At 44.1% G+C, this 27,363-nt stretch overlaps 1 protein-coding gene across 1 annotated transcript in view; it reads right to left on the reverse strand.

Moving 5' to 3' along the window:
• Positions 1–27,363, reverse strand: part of LOC129863335 (neuronal migration protein doublecortin-like) — a 117,059-nt gene that overhangs the window by 26,497 nt on the left and 63,199 nt on the right. Inside the window, exons 4-6 of the mRNA XM_055935240.1 lie at positions 19,837–19,939; positions 12,579–12,635; positions 6,526–6,603 (exon numbers count right to left, since the gene is read on the reverse strand). Of these exons, the coding sequence (XP_055791215.1) occupies positions 6,526–6,603; positions 12,579–12,635; positions 19,837–19,939 (238 nt within the window). The remainder of the gene's footprint in view (positions 1–6,525; positions 6,604–12,578; positions 12,636–19,836; positions 19,940–27,363) is intronic.

A 27,363-nucleotide genomic window follows, 5' to 3' on the forward strand; every position in this document is an offset into this window, starting at 1 on the left:
AGTATGTATAACAGGTCTAGAATGTATACCAGTATGTATAACAGGTCTAGTATGTATAACAGGTCTAGTATGTATACCAGGTCTAGTATGTATAACAGGTCTAGTATGTATAACAGGTCTAGTATGTATAACAGGTCTAGTATGTATACCAGTATGTATAACAGGTCTAGTATGTATAACAGGTCTAGTATGTATACCAGGTCTGGTATGTATAACAGGTCTGGTATGTATAACAGGTCTGGTATGTATAACAGGTCTAGTATGTATAACAGCTCTAGTATGTATACCAGGTCTAGTATGTATAACAGGTCTAGTATGTATACCAGCATGTATAACAGGTCTAGTATGTATAACAGGTCTAGTATGTATACCAGGTCTAGTATGTATAACAGGTCTAGTATGTAAACCAGTATGTATAACAGGTCTAGTATGTATAACAGGTCTAGTATGTATACCAGTATGTATAACAGGTCTAGTATGTATAACAGGTCTAGTATGTATACCAGTATGTATAACAGGTCTGGTATGTATAACAGGTCTAGTATGTATACCAGTATGTATAACAGGTCTAGTATGTATAACAGGTCTAGTATGTATAACAGGTCTAGTATGTATACCAGTATGTATAACAGGTCTGGTTTGTATAACAGGTCTAGTATGTATACCAGGTCTGGTATGTATAACAGGTCTAGTATGTATAACAGGTCTGGTATGTATAACAGGTCTGGTATGTATAACAGGTCTGGTATGTATAACAGGTCTGGTATGTATAACAGGTCTGGTATGTATAACAGGTCTGGTATGTATAACAGGTCTATTATGTATAACAGGTCTAGTATGTATACCAGTATGTATAACAGGTCTAGTATGTATAACAGGTCTAGTATGTATAACAGGTCTAGTATGTATAACAGGTCTAGTATGTATACCAGGTCTAGTATGTATAACAGGTCTAGTATGTATAACAGGTCTAGTATGTATACCAGTATGTATAACAGGTCTAGTATGTATAACAGGTCTAGTATGTATAACATGTCTAGTAGTTAAAACAGGTCTAGTAGTTAAAACAGGTCTAGTAGTTAAAACAGGTCTAGTAGTTAAAACAGGTCTAGTAGTTAAAACAGGTCTAGTAGTTAAAACAGGTCTAGTAGTTAAAACAGGTCTATTATGTATAACAGGTCTAGTAGTTAAAACAGGTATATTATGTATAACAGGTCTAGTAGTTAAAACTGGTCTATTATGTATAACAGGTCTAGTAGTTAAAACAGGTCTATTATGTATAACAGGTCTATTAGTTAAAACAGGTCTAGTAGTTAAAACAGGTCTAGTAGTTAAAACAGGTCTAGTAGTTAAAACAGGTCTCGTAGTTAAAACAGGTCTAGTAGTTAAAACAGGTCTAGTAGTTAAAACAGGTCTAGTAGTTAAAACAGGTCTAGTAGTTAAAACAGGTCTAGTAGTTAAAACAGGTCTAGTAGTTAAAACAGGTCTAGTAGTTAAAACAGGTCTAGTAGTTAAAACAGGTCTATTAATTATAACAGGTCTAGTAGTTAAAACAGGTCTAGTAGTTAAAACAGGTCTAGTAGTTAAAACAGGTCTAGTAGTTAAAACAGGTCTATTATGTATAACAGGTCTAGTAGTTAAAACAGGTCTATTATGTATAACAGGTCTAGTAGTTAAAACAGGTCTATTATGTATAACAGGTCTAGTAGTTAAAACAGGTCTATTAGTTAAAACAGGTCTAGTAGTTAAAACAGGTCTAGTAGTTAAAACAGGTCTAGTAGTTAAAACAGGTATATTAGTTAAAACAGGTCTAGTAGTTAAAACAGGTCTAGTAGTTAAAACAGGTCTAGTAGTTAAAACAGGTCTCGTAGTTAAAACAGGTCTAGTAGTTAAAACAGGTCTAGTAGTTAAAACAGGTCTAGTAGTTAAAACAGGTCTAGTAGTTAAAACAGGTCTAGTAGTTAAAACAGGTCTAGTAGTTAAAACAGGTCTAGTAGTTAAAACAGGTCTATTAATTAAAACAGGTCTAGTAGTTAAAACAGGTCTAGTAGTTAAAACAGGTCTAGTAGTTAAAACAGGTCTAGTAGTTAAAACAGGTCTATTATGTATAACAGGTCTAGTAGTTAAAACAGGTCTATTATGTATAACAGGTCTAGTAGTTAAAACAGGTCTATTATGTATGACAGGTCTAGTAGTTAAAACAGGTCTATTAGTTAAAACAGGTCTAGTAGTTAAAACAGGTCTAGTAGTTAAAACTGGTCTAGTAGTTAAAACAGGTCTATTAGTTAAAACAGGTCTAGTAGTTAAAACAGGTCTAGTAGTTAAAACAGGTCTAGTAGTTAAAACAGGTCTCGTAGTTAAAACAGGTCTCGTAGTTAAAACAGGTCTATTAGTTAAAACAGGTCTAGTAGTTAAAACAGGTCTAGTAGTTAAAACAGGTCTCATAGTTAAAACTGGTCTCGTAGTTAAAACAGGTCTCGTAGTTAAAACTGGTCTAGTAGTTAAAACAGGTCTATTAGTTAAAACAGGTCTATTATGTATAACAGGTCTAGTAGTTAAAACAGGTCTATTATGTATAACAGGTCTAGTAGTTAAAACAGGTCTATTAGTTAAAACAGGTCTATTAGTTAAAACAGGTCTAGTAGTTAAAACAGGTCTAGAAGTTAAAACAGGTCTAGTAGTTAAAACAGGTCTAGTAGTTAAAACAGGTCTCGTAGTTAAAACAGGTCTAGTAGTTAAAACAGGTCTAGTAGTTAAAACAGGTCTATTATGTATAACAGGTCTAGTAGTTAAAACAGGTCTATTAGTTAAAACTGGTCTAGTAGTTAAAACAGGTCTAGTAGTTAAAACAGGTCTAGTATGTATAACAGGTCTAGTATGTATAACAGGTCTAGTAGTTAAAACAGGTCTAGTAGTTAAAACAGGTCTATTATGTATAACAGGTCTAGTAGTTAAAACAGGTCTATTATGTATAACAGGTCTAGTAGTTAAAACAGGTCTAGTAGTTAAAACAGGTCTAGTAGTTAAAACAGGTCTAGTAGTTAAAACAGGTCTAGTAGTTAAAACTGGTCTAGTAGTTAAAACTGGTCTAGTAGTTAAAACTGGTCTAGTAGTTAAAACAGGTCTAGTAGTTAAAACAGGTCTAGTAGTTAAAACAGGTCTAGTATGTATAACAGGTCTAGTAGTTAAAACAGGTCTAGTAGTTAAAACAGGTCTATTATGTATAACAGGTCTAGTAGTTAAAACAGGTCTAGTAGTTAAAACAGGTCTATTATGTATAACAGGTCTAGTAGTTAAAACAGGTCTAGTAGTTAAAACAGGTCTAGTAGTTAAAACAGGTCTAGTAGTTAAAACAGGTCTAGTAGTTAAAACTGGTCTAGTAGTTAAAACAGGTCTAGTAGTTAAAACAGGTCTATTATGTAAAACAGGTCTAGTAGTTAAAACAGGTCTAGTAGTTAAAACTGGTCTAGTAGTTAAAACAGGTCTAGTAGTTAAAACAGGTCTAGTAGTTAAAACTGGTCTAGTAGTTAAAACTGGTCTAGTAGTTAAAACTGGTCTAGTAGTTAAAACAGGTCTAGTAGTTAAAACAGGTCTAGTAGTTAAAACTGGTCTATTAGTTAAAACTGGTCTATTAGTTAAAACAGGTCTAGTAGTTAAAACAGGTCTAGTAGTTAAAACAGGTCTAGTAGTTAAAACAGGTCTAGTAGTTAAAACAGGTCTATTAGTTAAAACAGGTCTAGTAGTTAAAACAGGTCTAGTAGTTAAAACAGGTCTAGTAGTTAAAACAGGTCTATTATGTATAACAGGTCTAGTAGTTAAAACAGGTCTATTAGTTAAAACTGGTCTAGTAGTTAAAACTGGTATAGTAGTTAAAACAGGTCTAGTAGTTAAAACAGGTCTAGTAGTTAAAACAGGTCTATTAGTTAAAACAGGTCTATTAGTTAAAACAGGTCTAGTAGTTAAAACAGGTCTATTATGTATAACAGGTCTATTAGTTAAAACAGGTCTATTAGTTAAAACAGGTCTAGTAGTTAAAACAGGTCTAGTAGTTAAAACTGGTCTAGTAGTTAAAACAGGTCTAGTAGTTAAAACAGGTGTAGTAGTTAAAACAGGTCTAGTAGTTAAAACAGGTCTAGTAGTTAAAACTGGTCTAGTAGTTAAAACTGGTCTAGTAGTTAAAACAGGTCTAGTAGTTAAAACAGGTCTATTATGTATAACAGGTCTAGTAGTTAAAACAGGTCTAGTAGTTAAAACAGGTCTATTAGTTAAAACTGGTCTAGTAGTTAAAACAGGTCTAGTAGTTAAAACAGGTCTAGTAGTTAAAACAGGTCTATTAGTTAAAACAGGTCTAGTATGTATAACAGGTCTATTAGTTAAAACAGGTCTAGTAGTTAAAACAGGTCTAGTATGTATAACAGGTCTATTAGTTAAAACAGGTCTAGTAGTTAAAACAGGTCTATTATGTATAACAGGTCTAGTAGTTAAAACAGGTCTAGTAGTTAAAACAGGTCTAGTAGTTAAAACAGGTCTAGTAGTTAAAACAGGTCTAGTAGTTAAAACAGGTCTATTAGTTAAAACTGGTCTAGTAGTTAAAACAGGTCTAGTAGTTATAACAGGTCTAGTATGTATAACAGGTCTAGTATGTATACCAGGTCTAGTATGTATAACAGGTCTAGTATGTATAACAGGTCTAGTATGTATAACAGGTCTAGTATGTATAACAGTATGTATAACAGGTATAGTATGTATAACAGGTCTGGTATGTATAACAGGTCTGGTATGTATAACAGGTCTGGTATGTATAACAGGTCTAGTATGTATAACAGTATGTATAACAGGTCTAGTAGTTAAAACAGGTCTATTAGCTAAAACAGGTCTAGTAGTTAAAACAGGTCTAGTAGTTAAAACAGGTCTAGTAGTTAAAACAGGTCTCGTAGTTAAAACAGGTCTAGTAGTTAAAACAGGTCTAGTAGTTAAAACAGGTCTATTAGTTAAAACAGGTCTAGTAGTTAAAACAGGTCTAGTAGTTAAAACAGGTCTCGTAGTTAAAACAGGTCTATTAGTTAAAACAGGTCTCGTAGTTAAAACAGGTCTAGTAGTTAAAACAGGTCTAGTAGTTAAAACAGGTCTAGTAGTTAAAACAGGTCTAGTAGTTAAAACAGGTCTAGTAGTTAAAACAGGTCTAGTAGTTAAAACAGGTCTAGTAGTTAAAACAGGTCTAGTAGTTAAAACAGGTCTCGTAGTTAAAACAGGTCTAGTAGTTAAAACAGGTCTAGTAGTTAAAACAGGTCTCGTAGTTAAAACAGGTCTCGTAGTTAAAACAGGTCTATTAGTTAAAACAGGTCTCGTAGTTAAAACAGGTCTAGTAGTTAAAACAGGTCTAGTAGTTAAAACAGGTCTAGTAGTTAAAACTGGTCTCGTAGTTAAAACAGGTCTAGTAGTTAAAACAGGTCTCGTAGTTAAAACAGGTCTAGTAGTTAAAACAGGTCTAGTAGTTAAAACAGGTCTAGTAGTTAAAACAGGTCTCGTAGTTAAAACAGGTCTATTAGTTAAAACAGGTCTAGTAGTTAAAACAGGTCTAGTAGTTAAAACAGGTCTATTAGTTAAAACAGGTCTAGTAGTTAAAACAGGTCTCGTAGTTAAAACAGGTCTAGTAGTTAAAACAGGTCTAGTAGTTAAAACAGGTCTAGTAGTTAAAACAGGTCTCGTAGTTAAAACAGGTCTAGTAGTTAAAACAGGTCTCGTAGTTAAAACTGGTCTAGTAGTTAGTGCTGAGGGAGATTGCTGCCCACTCCTGATTGTTCTCTTCAAATCTATGTCTGTCTATCTATCTTGTTGCCCCCCCCCCCCCCCCGGCACAGACAGCATATGTCACGGATAATAATACCTCCAAGCTCTAGAGACAGATGTGAGGTATTTACAATCTTCCACTACCTTTGTTTCCTTTTCATTTTTAATATTTTCACCAATGCTTAAGGAAAGCAGATCTGGATTAGTATCATTTAGTAATTCATAATCTGCTCACATTATCCTGATCAGACAAAGGCTGGATTTTCTTGTGTCCCCATTTTGATTTGTTACTGGCTGTATTGGGCAACACAGCATGCAGAAAGTGTTGTGTTGAGGTTAGAGGGCAGTGCCCACCAGTAAACACTGTCTGCCTCATTGTCTCACTCACAGTATAGACAGACATGGCAGACGGAACAGACAACAACGGGAACCAGGGTTTAAACACCACGACTGTGCAATCAAATCCTGGACAACAACATGCAAAATACAGACATATAATTCAACATTAAAAAATGAATGAAACAAAATCAATAGAACAGGAAGTCACATTATGATAATGACATATAAAAACAATAACCACCACATGCATCCATGTCAGTTGGTTTAAATCTAGCTGCGTTTAGAATCAGGGTGGGTGGATGGATGCACATAGTAAAGGTGAGTAGTAGTATCTGTAATAAAGTCTATGTGGGCCAGCATGGAGTCACATAGTAGATGAGACAACAATGAGCTCACTCGATTCAGCAGGAGACTTGCTGCGCCGGATCGGACCTGGACTCTTAGAACCTTTCTTCTTCATCATCCTGCACCCTTCTGTGAAGAGAAACGCACGCACAGATAGACAGACAGACAGACAGACAGACAGACAGACAGACAGAGACAGTGTGAGCATCAGACAAACAGGAATCACAGTAGCATCTTTCATGTGAAAGGCAGCATTGACAAAGAAATAGACGTTCATACAAACAGATTGACATGAACACTATAAAATGTTAATTGATACCAAATGGCATACAGATGTGTCTTTAATGAAGTCCATTGTTGCTAAAATGTTTTCAGCAAGGTGGGTAGTTTGGTTGTCTCTGTTGTACAAAGACTAGCTTCATAGTGAGCTTCAGTCTATGTGGTTTCTGTGTGTACAGCAATTATATATTGTGTACGCAAAGCGGTGGGGTTTACTGTCTGTAGACAGTATGCAGAGCGGTGAGGTTTACTCTCTGTAGACAGTATGCAGAGCGGTGAGGTTTACTGTCTGTAGACAGTATGCAGAGCGGTGAGGTTTACTGTCTGTAGACAGTATGCAGAGCGGTGAGGTTTACTGTCTGTAGACAGTATGCAGAGCGGTGAGGTTTACTGTCTGTAGACAGTATGCAGAGCGGTGAGGTTTACTGTCTGTAGACAGTATGCAGAGCGGTGAGGTTTACTGTCTGTAGACAGTATGCAGAGCGGTGAGGTTTACTGTCTGTAGACAGTATGCAGAGCGGTGAGGTTTACTGTCTGTAGACAGTATGCAGAGCGGTGAGGTTTACTGTCTGTAGACAGTATGCAGAGCGGTGAGGTTTACTGTCTGTAGACAGTATGCAGAGCGGTGAGGTTTACTGTCTGTAGACAGTATGCAGAGCGGTGAGGTTTACTGTCTGTAGACAGTATGCAGAGCGGTGAGGTTTACTGGCTGTAGACAGTATGCAGAGCGGTGAGATTTACTGTCTGTAGACAGTATGCAGAGCGGTGAGGTTTACTGTCTGTAGACAGTATGCAGAGCGGTGAGGTTTACTGTCTGTAGACAGTATGCAGAGCGGTGAGGTTTACTGTCTGTAGACAGTATGCAGAGCGGTGAGGTTTACTGTCTGTAGACAGTATGCAGAGCGGTGAGGTTTACTGTCTGTAGACAGTATGCAGAGCGGTGAGGTTTACTGTCTGTAGACAGTATGCAGAGCGGTGAGGTTTACTGTCTGTAGACAGTATGCAGAGCGGTGAGGTTTACTGTCTGTAGACAGTATGCAGAGCGGTGAGGTTTACTGTCTGTAGACAGTATGCAGAGCGGTGAGGTTTACTGTCTGTAGACAGTATGCAGAGCGGTGAGGTTTACTGTCTGTAGACAGTATGCAGAGCGGTGAGGTTTACTGTCTGTAGACAGTATGCAGAGCGGTGAGGTTTACTGTCTGTAGACAGTATGCAGAGCGGTGAGGTTTACTGTCTGTAGACTCCGCCAGCGCCCACCCATCCGTCTAGCGCCCACCCCTCCGTCTGGCGCCCACCCCACCTCTAGCGCTCATTCCTCTAGCATCAATCCCTCTAGCATCAATCCCTCCGTCTAGCGCCCACCCCACCTCTGGCGCTCATCCCTCTAGCATCAATCCCTCTAGCGCCCACCCCTCCTCCAGCGCCCACACCTCCTCAGCGCCCACGCCTCCTCCAGCGCCCACACCTCCTCTAGCGCCCACCCCTCCTCCAGCGCCCACACCTCCTCAGCGCCCACGCCTCCTCTAGCTCCCACCCCTCTGTCTAGCGCCCACCCCTCTGCCCTCCTCTAGCGGCCACCCCTCCGCCCTCCTCTAGCGGCCACCCCTCCGCCCTCCTCTAGCGCCCACTCCTCCTCTAACGCCCTCACTTCCTCTAGCGTCCATCCCTCCGTCTAGCGCCCATCCCTCCGTCTAGCGCCCATCCCTCCGTCTAGCGCCCACCCCTCCGTCTAGCGCCCACCCCTCCGTCTAGCGCCCATCCCTCCGTCTAGCGCCCACCCCTCCGTCTAGCGCCCACCCCTCCGTCTAGCGCCCATCCCTCCGTCTAGCGCCCACCCCTCCGTCTAGCGCCCATCCCTCCATCTAGCGCCCATCCCTCCGTCTAGCGCCCACCCCTCCATCTAGCGCCCACCCCTCCATCTAGCGCCCACCCCTCCATCTAGCGCCCACCCCTCCATCTAGCGCCCATCCCTCCATCTAGCGCCCATCCCTCCTCTAGCGCCTGCTCATCCCTCCTGCGCCCATCCCTCTATCTAGCGCCCTCCTCTAGCGGCCACCCCTCCTCTAGCGCCCACCTCTCCTCTAGCGGCCACCCCTCCTCTAGCGCCCACCCCACCTCTAGCGCCCACCCCACCTCTAGCGCCCACCCCACCTCTAGCGCCCACACCTCCTCTAGCGCCCACACCTCCATCTAGCGTCCAACCCTCCTCCCACCTCTAGCGCCCCTCCATCCGCCCTCCTCTAGCACAAATCCCTCCGCGCTCCTGTTGCGCCCATCCCTCCTCTAGCGCCCATCCCTCTAGCGCCCATCCCTCTAGCGCCCATCCCTCTAGCGCCCATCCCTCCTCTAGCGCCCATCCCTCCTCTAGCGCCCATCCCTCCTCTAGCGCCCATCCCTCCTCTAGCGCCCATCCCTCCTCTAGCGCCCATCCCTCCGTCTAGCGCCCATCCCTCCGTCTAGCGCCCATCCCTCCGTCTAGCGCCCATCCCTCCTCTAGCGCCCATCCCTCCTCTAGCGCCCATCCCTCCTCTAGCGCCCATCCCTCCTCTAGCGCCCATCCCTCAACCCTCCTCTAGCGCCCATCCCTCAACCCTCCTCTAGCGCCCATCCCTCAACCCTCCTCTAGCGCCCATCCCTCCTCTAGCGCCCATCCCTCCTCTAGCGCCCATCCCTCCTCTAGCGCCCATCCCTCAACCCTCCTCTAGCGCCCATCCCTAATCTAGCGCCCACCCCTCCGTCTAGCACCCAACCCTCCATCTAGCGCCCATCCCTCATCAATCCGCCAGCGCCCACCCTTCCTCTAGCACCCACCCCTCCTCTAGCAAACACCCCTCCATCTAGCGCCCACCCCTCCTCTAGCGCCCACCCCTCCTCTAGCGCCCACCCCTCCTCTAGCGCCCACCCCTCCGTCTAGCGCCCACCCCTCCGTCTAGCGCCCACCCCACCTCTAGCATCAATCCCTCTAGCGCCCACCCCTCCTCCAGCGCCCACGCCTCCTCAGCGCCCACCGCTCCTCCAGCGCCCATCCCTGCGCCCTCCTCCAGCGCCCATCCCTCCGCCCTCCTCTAGCGTCCATCCCTCCGCCCTCCTCTAGCACAAATCCCTCCGCGCTCCTGTTGCGCCCATCCCTCCTCTAGCGCCTATCCCTCCTCTCGCCTCTAGCGCCCATCCCTCCGCCCTCCTCTAGCGCCCATTCCTCCACCCTCTAGAGCCTTTCACTCCACCCTTCTCTGTTGTCCATCCCTCCACCCTCTAGAGCCTTTCCCTCCATCTTCCTCTAGCGCCCATCCCTCCTCCAGCGCCCATCCCTCCGCCCTCCTCTAGCGCCCATCCCTACTTCTAGCGCCCACCCGTCCTCTAGCGCCCATCCCTCCGTCTAGCGCCCATCCCTCCGTCTAGCGCCTATCCCTCCGTCTAGCGCCCATCCCTCCGTCTAGCGCCCATCCCTCCATATAGCGCCCATCCCTCCGCCCTCCTCTAGCGCCCACCCCTCCTCTAGCGCCGATCCCTCTGTCTAGTGTCCATCCCTTCGCCCTCCTCTAGCGCCCATCCCTCCCCCCTCCTCTAGCACCCATTGCTCCGCTCTCATCTAGCGCCCCTCCCTCCTCTAGCACCGATCCATCCTCTAGCGCCCATTACTTCACCCTCTAGAGCCTTTCACTCCACCCTCCTCTGGTGTCCATCCCTCCACCCTCTAGAGCCTTTCCCTCCACCTTCCTCTAGCGCCCATCCCTCCTCCAGCGCCCATCCCTCCGCCCTCCTCTTGCGCCCATCCCTCCTGCAGCGTCCATCCCTCCGCCCTCCTCCAGCGCCCATCCCTCCGCCCTCCTCCAGCGCCCATCCCTCCGCCCTCCTCTTGCGCCCATCCCTCCTGCAGCGTCCATCCCTCCGCCCTCCTCCAGCGCCCATCCCTCCGCCCTCCTTCAGCGCCCATCCCTCCTCCAGCGCCCATCCCTCCGCCCTCCTCTAGCGTCCATCCCTCCGCCCTCCTCTAGCGTCCATCCCTCCGCCCTCCTCTCGCGTCCATCCCTCCGCCCTCCTCTTGCGCCCATCCCTCCTGCAGCGTCCATCCCTCCGCCCTCCTCCAGCGCCCATCCCTCCGCCCTCCTTCAGCGCCCATCCCTCCTCCAGCGCCCATCCCTCCGCCCTCCTCTAGCGTCCATCCCTCCGCCCTCCTCTCGCGTCCATCCCTCCGCCCTCCTCTCGCGCCCATCCCTCCGCCCTCCTCTCGCGCCCATCCCTCCGCCCTCCTCTCGCGCCCATCCCTCCGCCCTCCTCTAGCGCCCATCCCTCCGCCCTCCTCTAGCGTCCATCCCTCCGCCCTCCTCTAGCGTCCATCCCTCCGCCCTCCTCTAGCGTCCATCCCTCCGCCCTCCTCTCGCGTCCATCCCTCCGCCCTCCTCTCGCGTCCATCCCTCCGCCCTCCTCTCGCGTCCATCCCTCCGCCCTCCTCTCGCGCCCATCCCTCCGCCCTCCTCTCGCGCCCATCCCTCCGCCCTCCTCTCGCGCCCATCCCTCCGCCCTCCTCTCGCGCCCATCCCTCCGCCCTCCTCTCGCGTCCATCCCTCCGCCCTCCTCTCGCGTCCATCCCTCCGCCCTCCTCTCGCGCCCATCCCTCCGCCCTCCTCTCGCGCCCATCCCTCCGCCCTCCTCTCGCGCCCATCCCTCCGCCCTCCTCTCGCGCCCATCCCTCCGCCCTCCTCTCGCGTCCATCCCTCCGCCCTCCTCTCGCGCCCATCCCTCCGCCCTCCTCTCGCGTCCATCCCTCCGCCCTCCTCTCGCGTCCATCCCTCCGCCCTCCTCTCGCGTCCATCCCTCCGCCCTCCTCTCGCGCCCATCCCTCCGCCCTCCTCTCGCGCCCATCCCTCCGCCCTCCTCTCGCGCCCATCCCTCCGCCCTCCTCTCGCGCCCATCCCTCCGCCCTTCTCTCGCGTCCATCCCTCCACCCTCCTCTCGCGTCCATCCCTCCACCCTCCTCTCGCGTCCATCCCTCCACCCTCCTCTCGCGTCCATCCCTCCACCCTCCTCTCGCGTCCATCCCTCCACCCTCCTCTCGCGTCCATCCCTCCACCCTCCTCTCGTGTCCATCCCTCCACCCTCCTCTCTGTCTGTCTTTCCTGCCTGCGGAGAGCTGATTACACAGTGTCTGTTTGTCTTCTCTCTCCTAACCTTCACGCACCAGGAGTCACACAGCCAGATGTCTGTGTGCCAGTGCTCGTGTGAAATGCCACCGGGTATTCAAAAATCCTTCACACCTAAAGAGCATATTAGACACTCACTTCCCCTCTACACCACGCTCACCCCGCCCCTCTCTGGCAGAGTGGTTTAGTCTATGAAATGCTCTGCTACACCCCCAGGGAGAGGAAATTGTGTAACCCAACGATGACAGAAGTGTTCTTAAAATGACAGAGTTGACTTATCTGAAATAGCCTTATGTATTTAGACTTTTAAAGGGTTAACTAAAGGGCTTTGAGTTCAGTCCACATTTGCCATGGCCAATTGAAGGTGATCCAATTCTGCTTGTAGTGATGCTTATTAAATACTGAGCTACATACTCCCCTCTGTCTCCTGCAATGGCCATCAAAACTGGCTACATTTTTATGTGCAAATTCGATTAAGCAACATGATCCAAATCTATACCAAATATGTCTGTGTATGGTGATAGGGTTGGATTATCTCTGACTGTGCTGTATCAGTTTGGACCAGTGCAGTGTGTGAAAGACAGGGCCACTCTGTTCCTGGCCCCTGGCCCCACCCAGGCCAACTCAGTGGTCTCCAGCAAACATAATATGATGTCAGTGTGATGTCGGCATGACCCCACTGACCTTGGTTATTAAAGGCTCCCTGGGCTGATTTGGGTTTGGTTCCAGAGGGGTAGAGCGCTGAAAGAAAGGAACCACAACATTAAAGCACACGGGCCAACTCCTTCAGTCAAGGACCCAGTGAGAGGGCAGGCAGGGGGTTAGGAAATGGACCCTGCCTAAAACATATCAATCCTACACTGATAGTGTACCGTAATCATGTATTTGATGACTTTCCCTTGTTACTGAGCTCTCTGCTATAGAGAGGTGTGACGAGCTATGGGAGAGGGTGCTGAGTGTGCAGTGGCCCGTGTAGCTATTGTGTGAAAATAGCCTTTAAACACCTGTAGGAAGTGGCCAGGCTGGGTAGTGTAGCTCTACTTTTCTCCTCCACTCAGAGTCAGTATCAGCACCAATGATCTCAACCTGTTACCAACAAGATGAATGGCTGTTCCTCCACCCAGACTTATCTTTCCCTGCTGCTTACTGCACACAACACAGCAGACCAATACTTTACCTTTACATTCACTACACACACACACATGAATACACAAATGGCACACACTATATTTATATTTATTCTGGTATGTAAGAGGTATCTGTTCTAGTGTAGCCTGGAAATGCCTGTCCTACATGTAGGCCTGTCTTTTAAAATGTCATGGGAGGAACACATAGAATGGCCATTCTTAAGCCCTTTCCATTATGGCCCTGGCGGTGCCTGATCCTGTTTGGCATTTGAGGTGCCCTAGAGACTACTTACCACTCTATTTACATGTCTAAAACCTCATTTACATAAACCCCATCTAAATAATGAGCTCTAGTGCAATACTGATTTGAAAGACCTAAGCATTGGACTATAAAGAAAAAACTCCAAAAGGAGGCAAAAGAAGAAGGCTATGTGATGTATTTGCCAGTCACTCCATTGAACAGATAGCTACCATAATCTACATGTGGACTGAGCTGGATGTTGACATAACTGAGTCCGGCCTCTAGCCAAAATCTGGGTTTTCTGGGGTGCTGATATTTTATTTAACTATATATTTCAGAGAGATTATTTCCTTTCTAAATCAGACCTGCGAGTTCCTATCTGCACTGTGCGTGTGTGTGAGTGTGTGTGTGAGTGAGAGAGAGAGAAATATACAGTGACTAAAATATCACAATCACATTGACAGATTAGAGAATTTCACAAAAGGTTACAACACTTCCTATGTTGCAGTGTATACAGTACAAATATAACACACGTCACATCATAGAAAATTGACAATATTGTAGATAGAACAGTAACAGTAACATTTGACGACAGTAAATCAGTGACTTTTGCAGTGTATGAGGGAAACAGGTTCTGGTCCCAGGGACTTAAGCAGGGAACAGTGATTCAGTGAGAGTGGTGTGAAGGGTGACTGGCCGTGTTACAGCGGTGCAGTTAGTGACTGGCCGTGTTACAGCGGTGTAGTTAGTGACTGGCCGTGTTACAGCGGTGTAGTTAGTGACTGGCCGTGTTACAGCGGTGCAGTTAGTGACTGGCCGTGTTACAGCGGTGCAGTTAGTGACTGGCCGTGTTACAGCGGTGCAGTTAGTGACTGGCCGTGTTACAGCGGTGTAGTTAGTGACTGGCCGTGTTACAGCGGTGTAGTTAGTGACTGGCCGTGTTACAGCGGTGTAGTTAGTGACTGGCCGTGTTACAGCGGTGCAGTTAGTGACTGGCCGTGTTACAGCGGTGTAGTTAGTGACTGGCCGTGTTACAGCGGTGCAGTTAGTGACTGGCCGTGTTACAGCGGTGCAGTTAGTGACTGGCCGTGTTACAGCGGTGCAGTTAGTGACTGGCCGTGTTACAGCGGTGCAGTTAGTGACTGGCCGTGTTACAGCGGTGTAGTTAGTGACTGGCCGTGTTACAGCGGTGCAGTTAGTGACTGGCCGAGTTACAGCGGTGCAGTTAGTGACTGGCCGTGTTACAGCGGTGCAGTTAGTGACTGGCCGTGTTACAGCGGTGCAGTTAGTGACTGGCCGTGTTACAGCGGTGTAGTTAGTGACTGGCCGTGTTACAGCGGTGTAGTTAGTGACTGGCCGTGTTACAGCGGTGTAGTTAGTGACTGGCCGTGTTACAGCGGTGTAGTTAGTGACTGGCCGTGTTACAGCGATGTAGTTAGTGACTGGCCGTGTTACAGCGGTGTAGTTAGTGACTGGCCGTGTTACAGCGGTGTAGTTAGTGACTGGCCGTGTTACAGTGGTGTCGTTAGTGACTGGCCGTGTTACAGCGGTGTAGTTAGTGACTGGCCGTGTTACAGTGGTGTAGTTAGTGACTAGCAGTGTTACAGTGGTGTAGTTAGTGACTAGCGGTGTAGTTAGTAACTAGTGGTGTTACAGTGGTGTAGTTAGTGACTAGCTAGTGACAAGCAGTGGTACAGTGGTGTAGTTAGTGATGTTACAGTGGTGTAGCTCGTGACTAGCGGTGATACAGTGGTGTAGTTAGTGACTAGCAGTGTTACAGTGGTGTAGTTAGTGATGTTACAGTGGTATATAGTTAGTGATGTTACAGTGGTATATAGTTAGTGATGTTACAGTGGTATATAGTTAGTGATGTTACAGTGGTGTAGTTAGTGATGTTACAGTGGTATATAGTTAGTGATGTTACAGTGGTGTAGTTAGTGATGCTACAGTGGTGTAGTTAGCGATGCTACAGTGGTGTAGTTAGCGATGTTACAGTGGTGTAGTTAGTGATGTTACAGTGGTGTAGTTAGTGATGTTACAGTGGTGTAGTTAGTGATGTTACAGTGGTGTAGTTAGTGATGTTACAGTGGTGTAGTTAGTGATGTTACAGTGGTGTAGTTAGTGATGTTACAGTGGTGTAGTTAGTGACTGGCCGTGTTACAGCGGTGTAGTTAGTGACTGGCCGTGTTACAGCGGTGTAGTTAGTGACTGGCCGTGTTACAGTGGTGTCGTTAGTGACTGGCCGTGTTACAGTGGTGTCGTTAGTGACTGGCCGTGTTACAGCGGTGTAGTTAGTGACTGGCCGTGTTACAGTGGTGTAGTTAGTGACTAGCAGTGTTACAGTGGTGTAGTTAGTGACTAGCGGTGTAGTTAGTAACTAGTGGTGTTACAGTGGTGTAGTTAGTGACTAGCTAGTGACAAGCAGTGGTACAGTGGTGTAGTTAGTGATGTTACAGTGGTGTAGCTCGTGACTAGCGGTGATACAGTGGTGTAGTTAGTGACTAGCAGTGTTACAGTGGTGTAGTTAGTGATGTTACAGTGGTGTAGTTAGTGATGTTACAGTGGTGTAGTTAGTGATGTTACAGTGGTGTAGTTAGTGATGTTACAGTGGTGTAGTTAGTGATGTTACAGTGGTGTAGTTAGTGATGTTACAGTGGTATATAGTTAGTGATGTTACAGTGGTGTAGTTAGTGATGTTACAGTGGTGTAGTTAGTGATGTTACAGTGGTATATAGTTAGTGATGTTACAGTGGTATATAGTTAGTGATGTTACAGTGGTGTAGTTAGTGATGTTACAGTGGTGTAGTTAGTAATGTTACAGTGGTGTAGTTAGTGATGTTACAGTGGTGTAGTTAGTGATGTTACAGTGGTATATAGTTAGTGATGTTACAGTGGTGTAGTTAGTGATGTTACAGTGGTGTAGTTAGCGATGCTACAGTGGTGTAGTTAGTGATGTTACAGTGGTGTAGTTAGTGATGTTACAGTGGTGTAGTTAGTGATGTTACAGTGGTGTAGTTAGTGATGTTACAGTGGTGTAGTTAGTGATGTTACAGTGGTGTAGTTAGTGATGTTACAGTGGTATATAGGTAGTGATGTTACAGTGGTGTAGTTAGTGATGTTACAGTGGTGTAGTTAGTGATGTTACAGTGGTATATAGTTAGTGACTAGCAGTGTTACAGTGGTATAGTTAGTGACTGGCAGTGGTACAGTGGTATATAGTTAGTGACTAGCAGTGTTTTTTTTTTTTTTTTTTTTTTTTTTTTTTTTTTTTTTTTTTTTTTTTTGGGGGATGGATCAGCTTAGTATTGCGGAAAGAATGTTGCTTCCAATGTAATTGTCTGCATCATTTCCATTCCCCCATATTTTTTTGGGTAAATATATATATCCACATACGTATGCATACATATACACATATATACATACACATACCTATATAGACATACATACTTTTTTAAAGAATATGCCTTTATTATTATTCCCCGCGACCCTACCACCAATCCCCCAATTGGAGTAAACTTATAAACACTTCTGCTTTTACCTTCAATTTCTACATCTTATACCTATCTTACAGACACAGTCCACTTTACAATAGTTCTCTCTTATTTGTTCTTAGTCCTTCCTCTATTTCTGTTGTCCATCCAATTTTATTTCCACTTGTAACTGTGCTATTTCACAAAAGCTCCGCACCTATACACATTTCACAGATCCCGTATGCCCTATATTGTTTATCTTGTTATTAGTCCCACCCTTCAGCTCCACCCAACCCCTCCCATCTATCTTCCAACATCATCCATTTCGGATTTCTATTTGCCATACATTTCTCAACTGTGCTGTGATGCTTCACAAAAGACCTGAACCTTCCTATTCTCATAGCTTCTACAGATTGTAAATTAAAAATAAACATCTTTGCCAAAATAATTATTATATTATTGATTGATTGACTATGGCTTTTCAAATCCCCCAGTATTGCTATCTGTAGCGTTAGTTTTAGGCAAATGTTGCAATTCTTCAGCCATTCCTGGACCTGTGACCAAAAACGAGCTACATATGGACAATACCAAAATAAATGATCTAATGACTCTGCCTCCTCACAACAGAATCTGCAGAGCTGGGAAGATTGTATACCCCATATATATAACATTCTATTAGTTGCAAGAATTTTGTACAGTAATTTATATTGAAAAATTCGAAGTTTTGAATCCGGCGTTGTTTTGCGTATCAATTCATAAACCATGTGCCATGGAATGGGTACATCGAAAATCTCTTCCCAACTATTTTGCAATTTGTATGGCACAGCTGTTAGTTTTTTGGTCCTTAAATGAAATTGGTATATGTTTTTATTTATCACACTTTTCTTTAACCATTTTTGTTCTTTAATACAGGGCCGACATACAAGTTCCTTACTTTTTTCCCCTTCTACTTGCCTCTTCCATTTTTGTGGTAATGCTGCAATTAATTGGTTGTAATTTTGGGTAGAGCAGACTTTTCCATATGTCTGTGTTAGCTGCATGTGTGACATAACTCCACCAGTCCTATTTATGATATCATTCACAAAAATTATACCTTTTTTAAACATTTCTTCGATAAATACAGTTTTTTTATCAATTATTATATTTGAATTTAACCACAATATTTGTTGTACTATTTGTTCCGTCCTTTCAGGTGGATTAAACTGAAATTGCAACCAACTTTCTAAGGCTTGTTTAAAGAATAAGGATATTTTGGAGATCATTTCCTTTTCAAACAACCGAAAATGAGCAGGTGTAATCTGAATAAAGGGAAAAAGGCCCTTCTTGAACATAGGATGAGACATTCGTACCAGTTTACTAGAGAACCAGTTTGGATTTAAGTATAACTTTTGTATGACCGATGCCTTTAGTGAGAGGTCTAATGCTTTAATATTTAATAATTTCTGCCCTCCGAATTCATATTCGTTATATAAATAGGCCCTTTTAATTTTATCTGGCTTGCCGTTCCAAATAAAATTGAATATTTTTTGTTCATATAATTTAAAAAACAGGTCACTAGGTGTAGGCAAAACCATAAGCAAATAGGTAAACTGTGATATGACTAAAGAGTTAATTAGGGTGATTTTTCCACAAATAGACAGGTATTTTCCTTTCCATGGTAGCAAGATCTTATCTATTTTTGCTAACTTTCTATAAAAATTTATTGGAGTGAGATCATTTCTTTCTTTTGGGATTTTTATACCGAGTATGTCCACATCTCCGTCAGACCATTTAATTGGTAAACTACATGGCAATATAAAATGTGTATTTTTTAGTGATCCAATACGTAATATGGTACATTTATCATAATTTGGTTTTAATCCAGAGAGGATAGCAAAGGTATCTAGATCCTCTATGAGGCCCTGGAGAGACTCTAGTTGTGGTTTTAAAAGAAAACATGAATCATCAGCGTACAATGACACCTTAGTTTTTAAGCCATGGATTTCTAATCCTTTAATATTAATGTTTGATCTAATTTTAACAGCTAACATTTCGATGGCAATAATAAATAGATATGCCGATAGTGGACAACCTTGTTTTACTCCTCTAGATAGTTTAAAACTTTCTGAGATGTAGCCATTATTTACTATTTTACACCTAGGGTTACTATACATAATTTTAACCCATTTTATAAGAGATTCCCCAAAATTGAAATATTCTAGGCATTTATATATAAACTCCAGTCGTACTTTATCAAAAGCCTTTTCAAAATCAGCTATGAAAACCAGGCCTGGTGTCCCCGATATCTCATAGTGTTCTATTGTTTCCAGTACTTGCCTTATATTATCTCCAATGTATCGTCCAATGTATCGTCGTGACTAGCAGTGTTACAGTGGTGTAGTTAGTGATGTTACAGTGGTGTAGCTCGTGACTAGCGGTGATACAGTGGTGTAGTTAGTGACTGGCAGTGATACAGTGGTGTAGTTAGTGATGTTACAGTGGTGTAGTTAGTGCTTGTGGTGTAGTTAGTGACTAGCAGTGTAGTTAGTGGTTTGTGGTGATAAAGTGGTGTAGTTAGTGCTTGTGGTGTAGTTAGTAACTAGCAGTGTTACTGTGGTGTAGTTAGTAACTAGTGGTGTTACAATGGTGTAGTTAGTACCTAGTGGTGATAAAGTGGTATAGTTAGTGACTAGCAGTGTTACAGTGGTGTAGTTAGTGACTAGCAGTGTAGTTAGTGCTTTGTTGTGATAAAGTGGTGTAGTTAGTGACTAGCAGTGTAGTTAGTGATTTGTTGTGATAAATTGGTGTAGTTAGTGACTAGCAGTGTTACAGTGGTGTAGTTAGTGACTAGCAGTGTAGTTAGTGATTTGTTGTGATAAAGTGGTGTAGTTAGTGACTAGCAGTGTAGTTAGTGACTAGCAGTGTAGTTAGTGATTTGTTGTGATAAAGTGGTGTAGTTAGTGACTAGCGGTGTTACAGTGGTGTAGTTTTCAGCTAGTGGTGTTACAGTGGTGTAGTTCGTAACTTGTGGTGTTACAGTCGTGTAGTTAGTAACTGGTGGTGTAGTTAGTGACTAGCAGTGTTACAGTGGTGTAGTTAGTAACTAGTGGTGTAGCTGCTCTCACCATTCTCATCCAGAGAGAAGTCATCCTGGGCATAGCGGAACTTCTCTGGGCCACAGGCAATGAAGACATCATCATCACCAAAGAAATCCTGAAGACAGGTGACCTGGAGGAGCAGAGAGACACAGTACCATTTGAGAATGCAGTCCTGCAACAACACATATCAGATGTAAAATAAATCCATCTTAGACAGTGACCAGTGTAACATCTCAGCACTACTACCTCCTTGAGTCCTCATGTTCTCCCAGATCACATCATGCTACTAACAGTGGCGGGAGCAGATTGGCTGAATACCCGGGGCACGGGTGGAGGGGTGTTTGGAGTGTCAACAAAGTAGCATGAGAGAAATATGATGCCAAGTTTTCAAACTACTGGTAGTTTCTTTGAGAAGATATAGCTACTGTATAAAGCGATCAATGCATTTGAACAACAGCATAAATACACCCATTTCACTGTTGCATGTCAAAAACCAAATGAAATGCTAAGTTCCTTAAATCTGCTGAGAATGTTCCAAAGACAAGCAACTATTCTGCACTATTCCCATACGATGTGGGAAGGTTCTATGCAAAATAACCAATGGACAACAAAGCTCTCACCAAGATCTAAGAAGCATATTGTTCTCAGAATGTTATGTGCTAGCTGGGATATTAGTTTGAAATTGGCATGGCAGCTAACTAGCTAGCTAGCTGCTTATCAAAAAAGTACAGCATATAACTGGCTAATTTGACCTCGCAAAAAATTGACCAAACCATTTCTCAATGTTTCTCAAAATTACTGTAGCTGGGTAATTCATTTGATAATGCTTTGTGATACACCCGGTTTGATGATGATTTAGTCCACACAACATGTCACCCTGTCACCTACAGTAGAACAGCCACAGTCATGCTTTTTTTGTCCTAGATAGTGTATCCCTCTGTCCTTCGACTGATATTGGATGTAGATGTCCGATTGATCAGGTCCCAGGCTCCCACGACTGTTATGATTATTTATTTACACGCTAATAAACAAGTTAATTGTACCTAATTGTCACGCCCTGGCCGTAGAGAGGTTTTTATTCTCTATTTTGGTTAGGTCAGGGTGTGACTAGGGTGGGCATTCTAGTTTCCTTATTTCTATGTTGGTGTGGTTGATTCCCAATCAAGGGCAGCTGTCTATCGTTGTCCCTGATTGGAGGTCATATATAAGTTGTCATTTTCCTTTTGGGTTTTGTGGGATGTTGTTTTCTGTTTAGTATCTGTTACCTGACAGAACTGTTCGCTTTCGTTTTCGCTTTGTTATTTTGTTTGAGTGTTTTTTTGATAATAAAAATCATGAAGACTTTCCACGCTGCGCTTTGGTCCACTCCTTTCGACGAGAGCCGTTACACTAATAGAGCAGATATAGTTTCACATGCAGAAGTACACGTATGGCGCGAGAGACTCAACGGGAGGGAGACTAGAACAGACCCAGAAGTTCTGACTGGGCACACGTTTGAGTGCCCCAGGACAGTCCATTAACTTCGTGCTGTTAAATTTTATGGTATGAAATCCTGTGATTTCATTGGGGCAGTTCCCCCCTCATAGAAAATAGCTGTAAAAACATTCCAAGCAATGTTGGCACAGCCTATGCGCCAGCGGTGCTGCTGTCAGAGTCACAGAGGGGCAGAGAAGTAACTGAACAGCTTATTTTGAACAACACATTTTAGAAACAGGAACAATTCACACATTTACCACACTTTCATGAGCATTTAAAACATCATTCATGAATAATATACACACACATATATATATATATATATATATATATATATATATATATATATATATATATAGTTGAAGTCGGAAGTTTACATACACTTAGGTTGGAGTCATTAAAACTCATTTTTCAACCACTCCACAAATTTCTTGTTAACAAACTATAGTTTTGGATAGTCAGTTAGGACATCTACCTTGTGCATGACACAAGTAATTTTTCCAACAATTGTTTACAGACAGATTATTTCACTTATAATTCACTGTCTCACAATTCCAGTGGGTCAGAAGTTTACATACACTAAGTTGACTGTGCCTTTTAACAGCTTGGAAAATTCCAGAAAATGATGTCATGGCTTTAGAAGCTTCTGATAGGCTAATTGACATCATTTGAGTCAATTGGAGGTGTTACCTGTGGATATATTTCAAGGCCTACCTTCAAACTCAGTGCCTCTTTGCTTGACATCATGGAAAATCCAAAGAAATCAGTCAACACCTGAACCAGACTTGTAAAGGTCTACAATTATTTTCTGAATGCTTGGCTGATTTCTTTTGATTTTCCCAGACCTTTAATTATTCCTTATACACGCTACATCAAATATAATCCCTAATGGTTAAGTTTCAGGGTAGAATTATTTAATCATTATCTCTAAACATATAAATAATTTTATCAGGTTCCCACCATGAAGAATGGAGGAGGAGGTGTGATGGTGTGGGGGTGCTTTACTGGTGACACTGTCTGTGGTCTGTGATTTATTTAGAATTCAAGGCACAACTTAACCAGCATGGCTACCACAGCATTCTGCAGCGATACGCCATCCCATCTGGTTTGCGATTAGTGGAACTATTTTATTTGTATTTTTTTTTTTCACCATTATTTAACCAGGTAGGCTAGTTGAGAACAAGTTCTCATTTAAAACTGCGACCTGGCCAAGATAAAGCAAAGCAGTGCGACACAAACAACAACACAGAGTTACACATTGAATGAATAAGCGTACAGTCAATAACACAACAGAAAAAATAAAGTCTATATACAGTGTGTGCAAATGGCGTGAGGTGGTAAGGCAATAAATAGGTCATAGTAGCAAGTAATTACAATTTAGCAAATACCACTGGAGTGATTGATGTGCAGATGATGATGTGCAAGTAGAAATACTGGTGTGCAAAAGAGCAGAAAAGTAAATGAAATAAAAACAATATGGGGATGAGGTAGGTAGATTGGATGGGCTATTGACAGATGGGCTATGTACAGCTGCAGCAATCAGTTAGCTGCTCGGATAGCTGATGGTTAAAGTTAGTGAGGGAAATATAAGTCTCCAGCTTCAGCGATTTTTGCAATTCGTTCCAGTCATTGGCAGCAGAGAACTGGAAGGAAAGGTGGCCAAAGGAGTTGTTGGCTTTGGGGAAGGCCAGTGAGATATACCTGCTGGAACACATACTACGGGTGGGTGTTGTTATCGTGACCAGTGAGCTGAGATAAGGCGGAGCTTTACCTAGTAAAGACTTATAGATGGCCTGGAGCCAGTGGGTCTGGCGACGAATATGTAGCGAGGGCCAGCCGACTAGAGCATACAGGTCGCCGTGGTGGGTGGTATATGGGGCTTTGGTGACAAAACGATTGTCACTGTGATAGACTGCATCCAGTTTGCTGAGTAGAGTGTTGGAGGCTATTTTGTAAATGACATCGCCAAAGTCGAGGATCGGTAGGATAGTCAGTTTTACTAGGGTATGTTTGGCGGCGTGAGTGAAAGAGGCTTTGTTGCGAAATAGAAAGCATATTCTAGATTTAATTTTGGATTGGAGATGTTTAATATGAGTCTGGAAGGAGAGGTTACATTGTAGCCAGACACCTAGGTATTTGTAGATGTCCACATATTCTAAGTCAGAACCATCCAGAGTAGTGACGCTAGTCGGGCAGGCGGGTGCGGGCAGCGAATGGTTGAAGAGCATGCATTTAGTTTAACTAGCGTTTAAGAGCATTTGGAGGCCACGGAAGGAGTGTTGTGTGGCATTGAAGCTCGTTTGGAGGTTTGTTAACACAGTGTCCAAAGAAGGGCCAGATGTATACAGAATGGTGTCATCTGCGTAGAGGTGGATCAGAGAATCACCCGCAGAAAGAGCGACATTGTTGATATATACAGAGAAAAGAGTCGGCCCGAGAATTGAACCCTGTTGTACCCCCATAGAGACTGCCAGAGGTCCGGACAACAGGCCCTCCGATTTGACACAATCTGTCTGAGAAGTAGTTGGTGAACCAGGCGAGGCAGTCATATGAGAAACCAAGGCTGTTGAGTCTGCCAATAAGAATACAGTGATTGACAAAGTCGAAAGCCTTGTCCAGGTTGATGAAGACGGCTGCACAGTACAATCTTTTATCAATGGCGGTTATGTTATCGTTTAGTACCTTGAGCGTGGCTGAGGTGCACCCGTGAACAGCTCGGAAACCGGATTGCACAGCGGAGAAGGTACGGTGGGATTCGAAATGGTCAGTGATATGTTTATTAACTTGGCTTTCGAAGACTTTAGAAAGGCCTGACTTCCCTGAACAGTTGCTTATCGTGGGGACTATTCGATTCTATTGCAGTCTGCCACAGGATGTTTTTGTGCTGGTCGAGGGCAGTCAGGTCTGGAGTGAACCAAGGGCTATATCTGTTCTTACTTCTACATTTTTTGAAAGGTGCATGCTGTCACGCCATGACCTTAGAGAGCCTTTTTATGTTTCTAGTTGGTTTGGTCAGGGAATGATTTGGAGTGGGCATTCTATGTTTTGTTTTCTATGTTTCTTTATTTCTATGTTTTAGCCGGGTATGGTTCTCAAATCAGGGACAGCTGTCTATAGTTGTCTCTGATTGGGAATCATACTTAGGTAGCCCTTTTTCCCTACTATCAGTGTGGGTAGTTAACTTTGTTAGTGGCACTATAGCCCTGTTTAGCTTCACGGTCATTTATTTGTTTTCTTGTTTGGTTGGCGACATTTACTAAAATAAAAGGAATATGTACGTTCACCACGCTGCACCTTGGTCTTCTTCCGACAACGGCCGTGACACATGCTTATTTAAGATGGTGAGGAAATTACTTTTAAAGAACGACCAGGCATCCTCAACTGACGGGATGAGGTCAATATCCTTCCAGGATACCCGGGCCAGGTTGATTAGAAAGGCCTGCTCGCAGAATCAAATCAAATCAATATATAAAGCCCTTCTTACATCAGCTGATATCTCAAAGTGCTGTACAGAAACCCAGCCTAAAACCCCAAACAGCAAGCAATGCAGGTGTAGAAGCATGGTGGCTAGGAAAACTCTCTAGAAAGGCCAGAACCTAGGAAGAAACCTAGAGAGGAACCAGGCTATGAGGGGTGGCCAGTCCACTTCTGGCTGGGCCAGGTGGAGATTATAACAGAACATGGCCAAGATGTTCAAATGTTCATAGATGACCAGCAGGGTCAAATAATAATAATCACAGTGGTTGTCGAGGGTGCAACAGGTCAGCACCTCAGGAGTACATGTCAGTTGGCTTTTCATAGCCGATCATTCAGAGTATCTCTACCGCTCCTGCGGTCTCCAGAGACAAGAAGTGTTTTAGGGAGCGTTTGACAGTGATGAGGGGTGGTCGTTTGACCGCGGACCCATAGCGAATGCAGGCAATGTGGTACTGATCGCTGAGATCCTGATTGAAAACAGCAGAGGTGTATTTGGAGGGCAAGTTGGTCAGGATAATATCTATGAGGGTGCCCATGTTTACGGATTTAGGGTTGTATCTGGTGGGTTCCTTGAAAATTTGTGTGAGATTGAGGGCATCTATCTTACATTGTAGGACTGCCGGGGTGTTAAGCATATCCCAGTTTAGGAGCAATCAATTCACACATAGTGTCTAGGGCACAGCTGGGAGCTGAGGGGGGTCTATAACAGGCGGCAACAGTGAGAGACTTATTTCTGGAGAGATTCATTTTTAAAATTAGAAGCTCGAATTGTTTGGGCATAGACCTGGAAAGTATGACAAAACTTTGCAAGCTATCTCTGCAGTAGATTGCAACTCAATCCCCTTTGGCAGTTCTATCTTGACGGAAAATGTTGTAGTCTGGGATGGAAATCTCAGAATTTTTGGTGGCCTTCCTAAGCCAGGATTCAGACACGGCAAGGACATCAAGGTTGGCAGAGTGTGCTAAAGCAGTGAGTAAAACAAACTTATGGAGGAGGCTTCTGATGTTAACATGCATGAAACCAAGGCTTTTTCAGTTACAGAAACAGAAGTCAACAAATGAGAGTGCCTGGGGACACGCAGGGCCTGGGTTATCCTCCATATCACCCGAGGAACAGAGGAGGAGTAGGATGAGGGTACGGCTAAAGGCTATCAAAACTGGTCGTCTAGTGCGTTGGGGACAGAGAATAAAAGGAGCAGATTTCTGGGCATGGTAGAATAGATTCAGGGCATAATGTACAGACAGGGTCATGGTGGGGTGCGGGTACAGTGGAGGTAAACTCAGGCATTTTGTGACGATAAGAGAGGTTGCATCTCTGGACGTACTAGTTATGCTGGGTGAGATAATCGCATGTGTGGGAGGTGGAACAAAGCAGGTATCTGAGGCATGTTGAGTGGGACTAGGGGCTACGCAGTAAACTAAAACAATGATAACTACCCTAAACAACAATATACAAGGCATAGTGACATTTGAGAGAGACAAAGCGAGGCATAAAGCAATCACAGGTGTTGATTGGGAGAGCTAGCTAAGTCAACGACGGGTAAGACAACAACAGCTAATCGGCTAAGACAACAACAGATAAAATGGCAATGAATGGGCAGAGAGGGTCAGTTAACTACACACAGGGCCTGAGTTCGAGGCTGTGGCCGACAGATAAACAAAAATAAACAAAATGGAGTACTGTGATTAATGAATAGTCCAGCAGGCATCAGCTATGTAGCCAAGTGATGATAGGGTCCAGTGAACAGCAATAGATGAAACAGGGAAGCCGCTGGGTAGTCGTTACTACCTAGCAAGCTGTAGACACAGCGTTTAAAGTTAGCAGGCGCTCCGACGTCCGGCAAAGGCCGTTGGGGGCACAGCGGATGGAGTTACGTCGGCAGACCAGTCGTGGTGGAACGGCGGGGCTTCGTGTCATTTGTTTCTCAACAGGACAATGACCCAAAACACAACTCCAGGCTGTGTAAGGGGTATTTGATCAAGAAGGAGAATGGAGTGCTGCATCAGATGACCTGGCCTCCACAATCACCCGACCTCAACCCAATTAACATGGTTTTGGAGTTGGACTGCAGAGTGCAGGAAAAGCAGCCAACAAGTGCTCAACTCCTTCAAGACTGTTGGAAAAGCATTCCTCATGAAGCTGGTTGAGGGGATGCCAAGAGTATGCAATGCTGTCATCAAGGCAAAGGGTGGCTACTTTGAAGAATCTAAAATATGTTAAACACTTTTTTGGTTACTACATGACTACACATATGTTATTTCATAGTTTTGATGTCTTCACTATTATTCTACAATGTAGAAAATAGTAAAAATAAAGACAAACCCTTAAATGAGTAGGTGTGTCCAAACTTTTGACTGGTACTCTATCTATTTTTAACAATCAGAAGTGGAGCGCCGCCTCTAACGCCCTGATGGGCGGGCCGCCACTGATCAGTAACAACATTACAGTAACAGCTACACCCAGAAAGAGCAGGGAAATTCAGCAGTAAACTTGTGCTCCAAATAGAGGGCCAGTCTCATACTTCATTAGCATTCTCTATTTCTCTCAAGTGTTATTAAAATGCTGACTGTGTGTTCATTTAAAAAAATGTTGCTTATAAT

The sequence above is a fragment of the Salvelinus fontinalis genome, chromosome 10, assembly GCF_029448725.1.
Source record: "Salvelinus fontinalis isolate EN_2023a chromosome 10, ASM2944872v1, whole genome shotgun sequence".
Lineage (NCBI taxonomy): Eukaryota > Metazoa > Chordata > Actinopteri > Salmoniformes > Salmonidae > Salvelinus > Salvelinus fontinalis.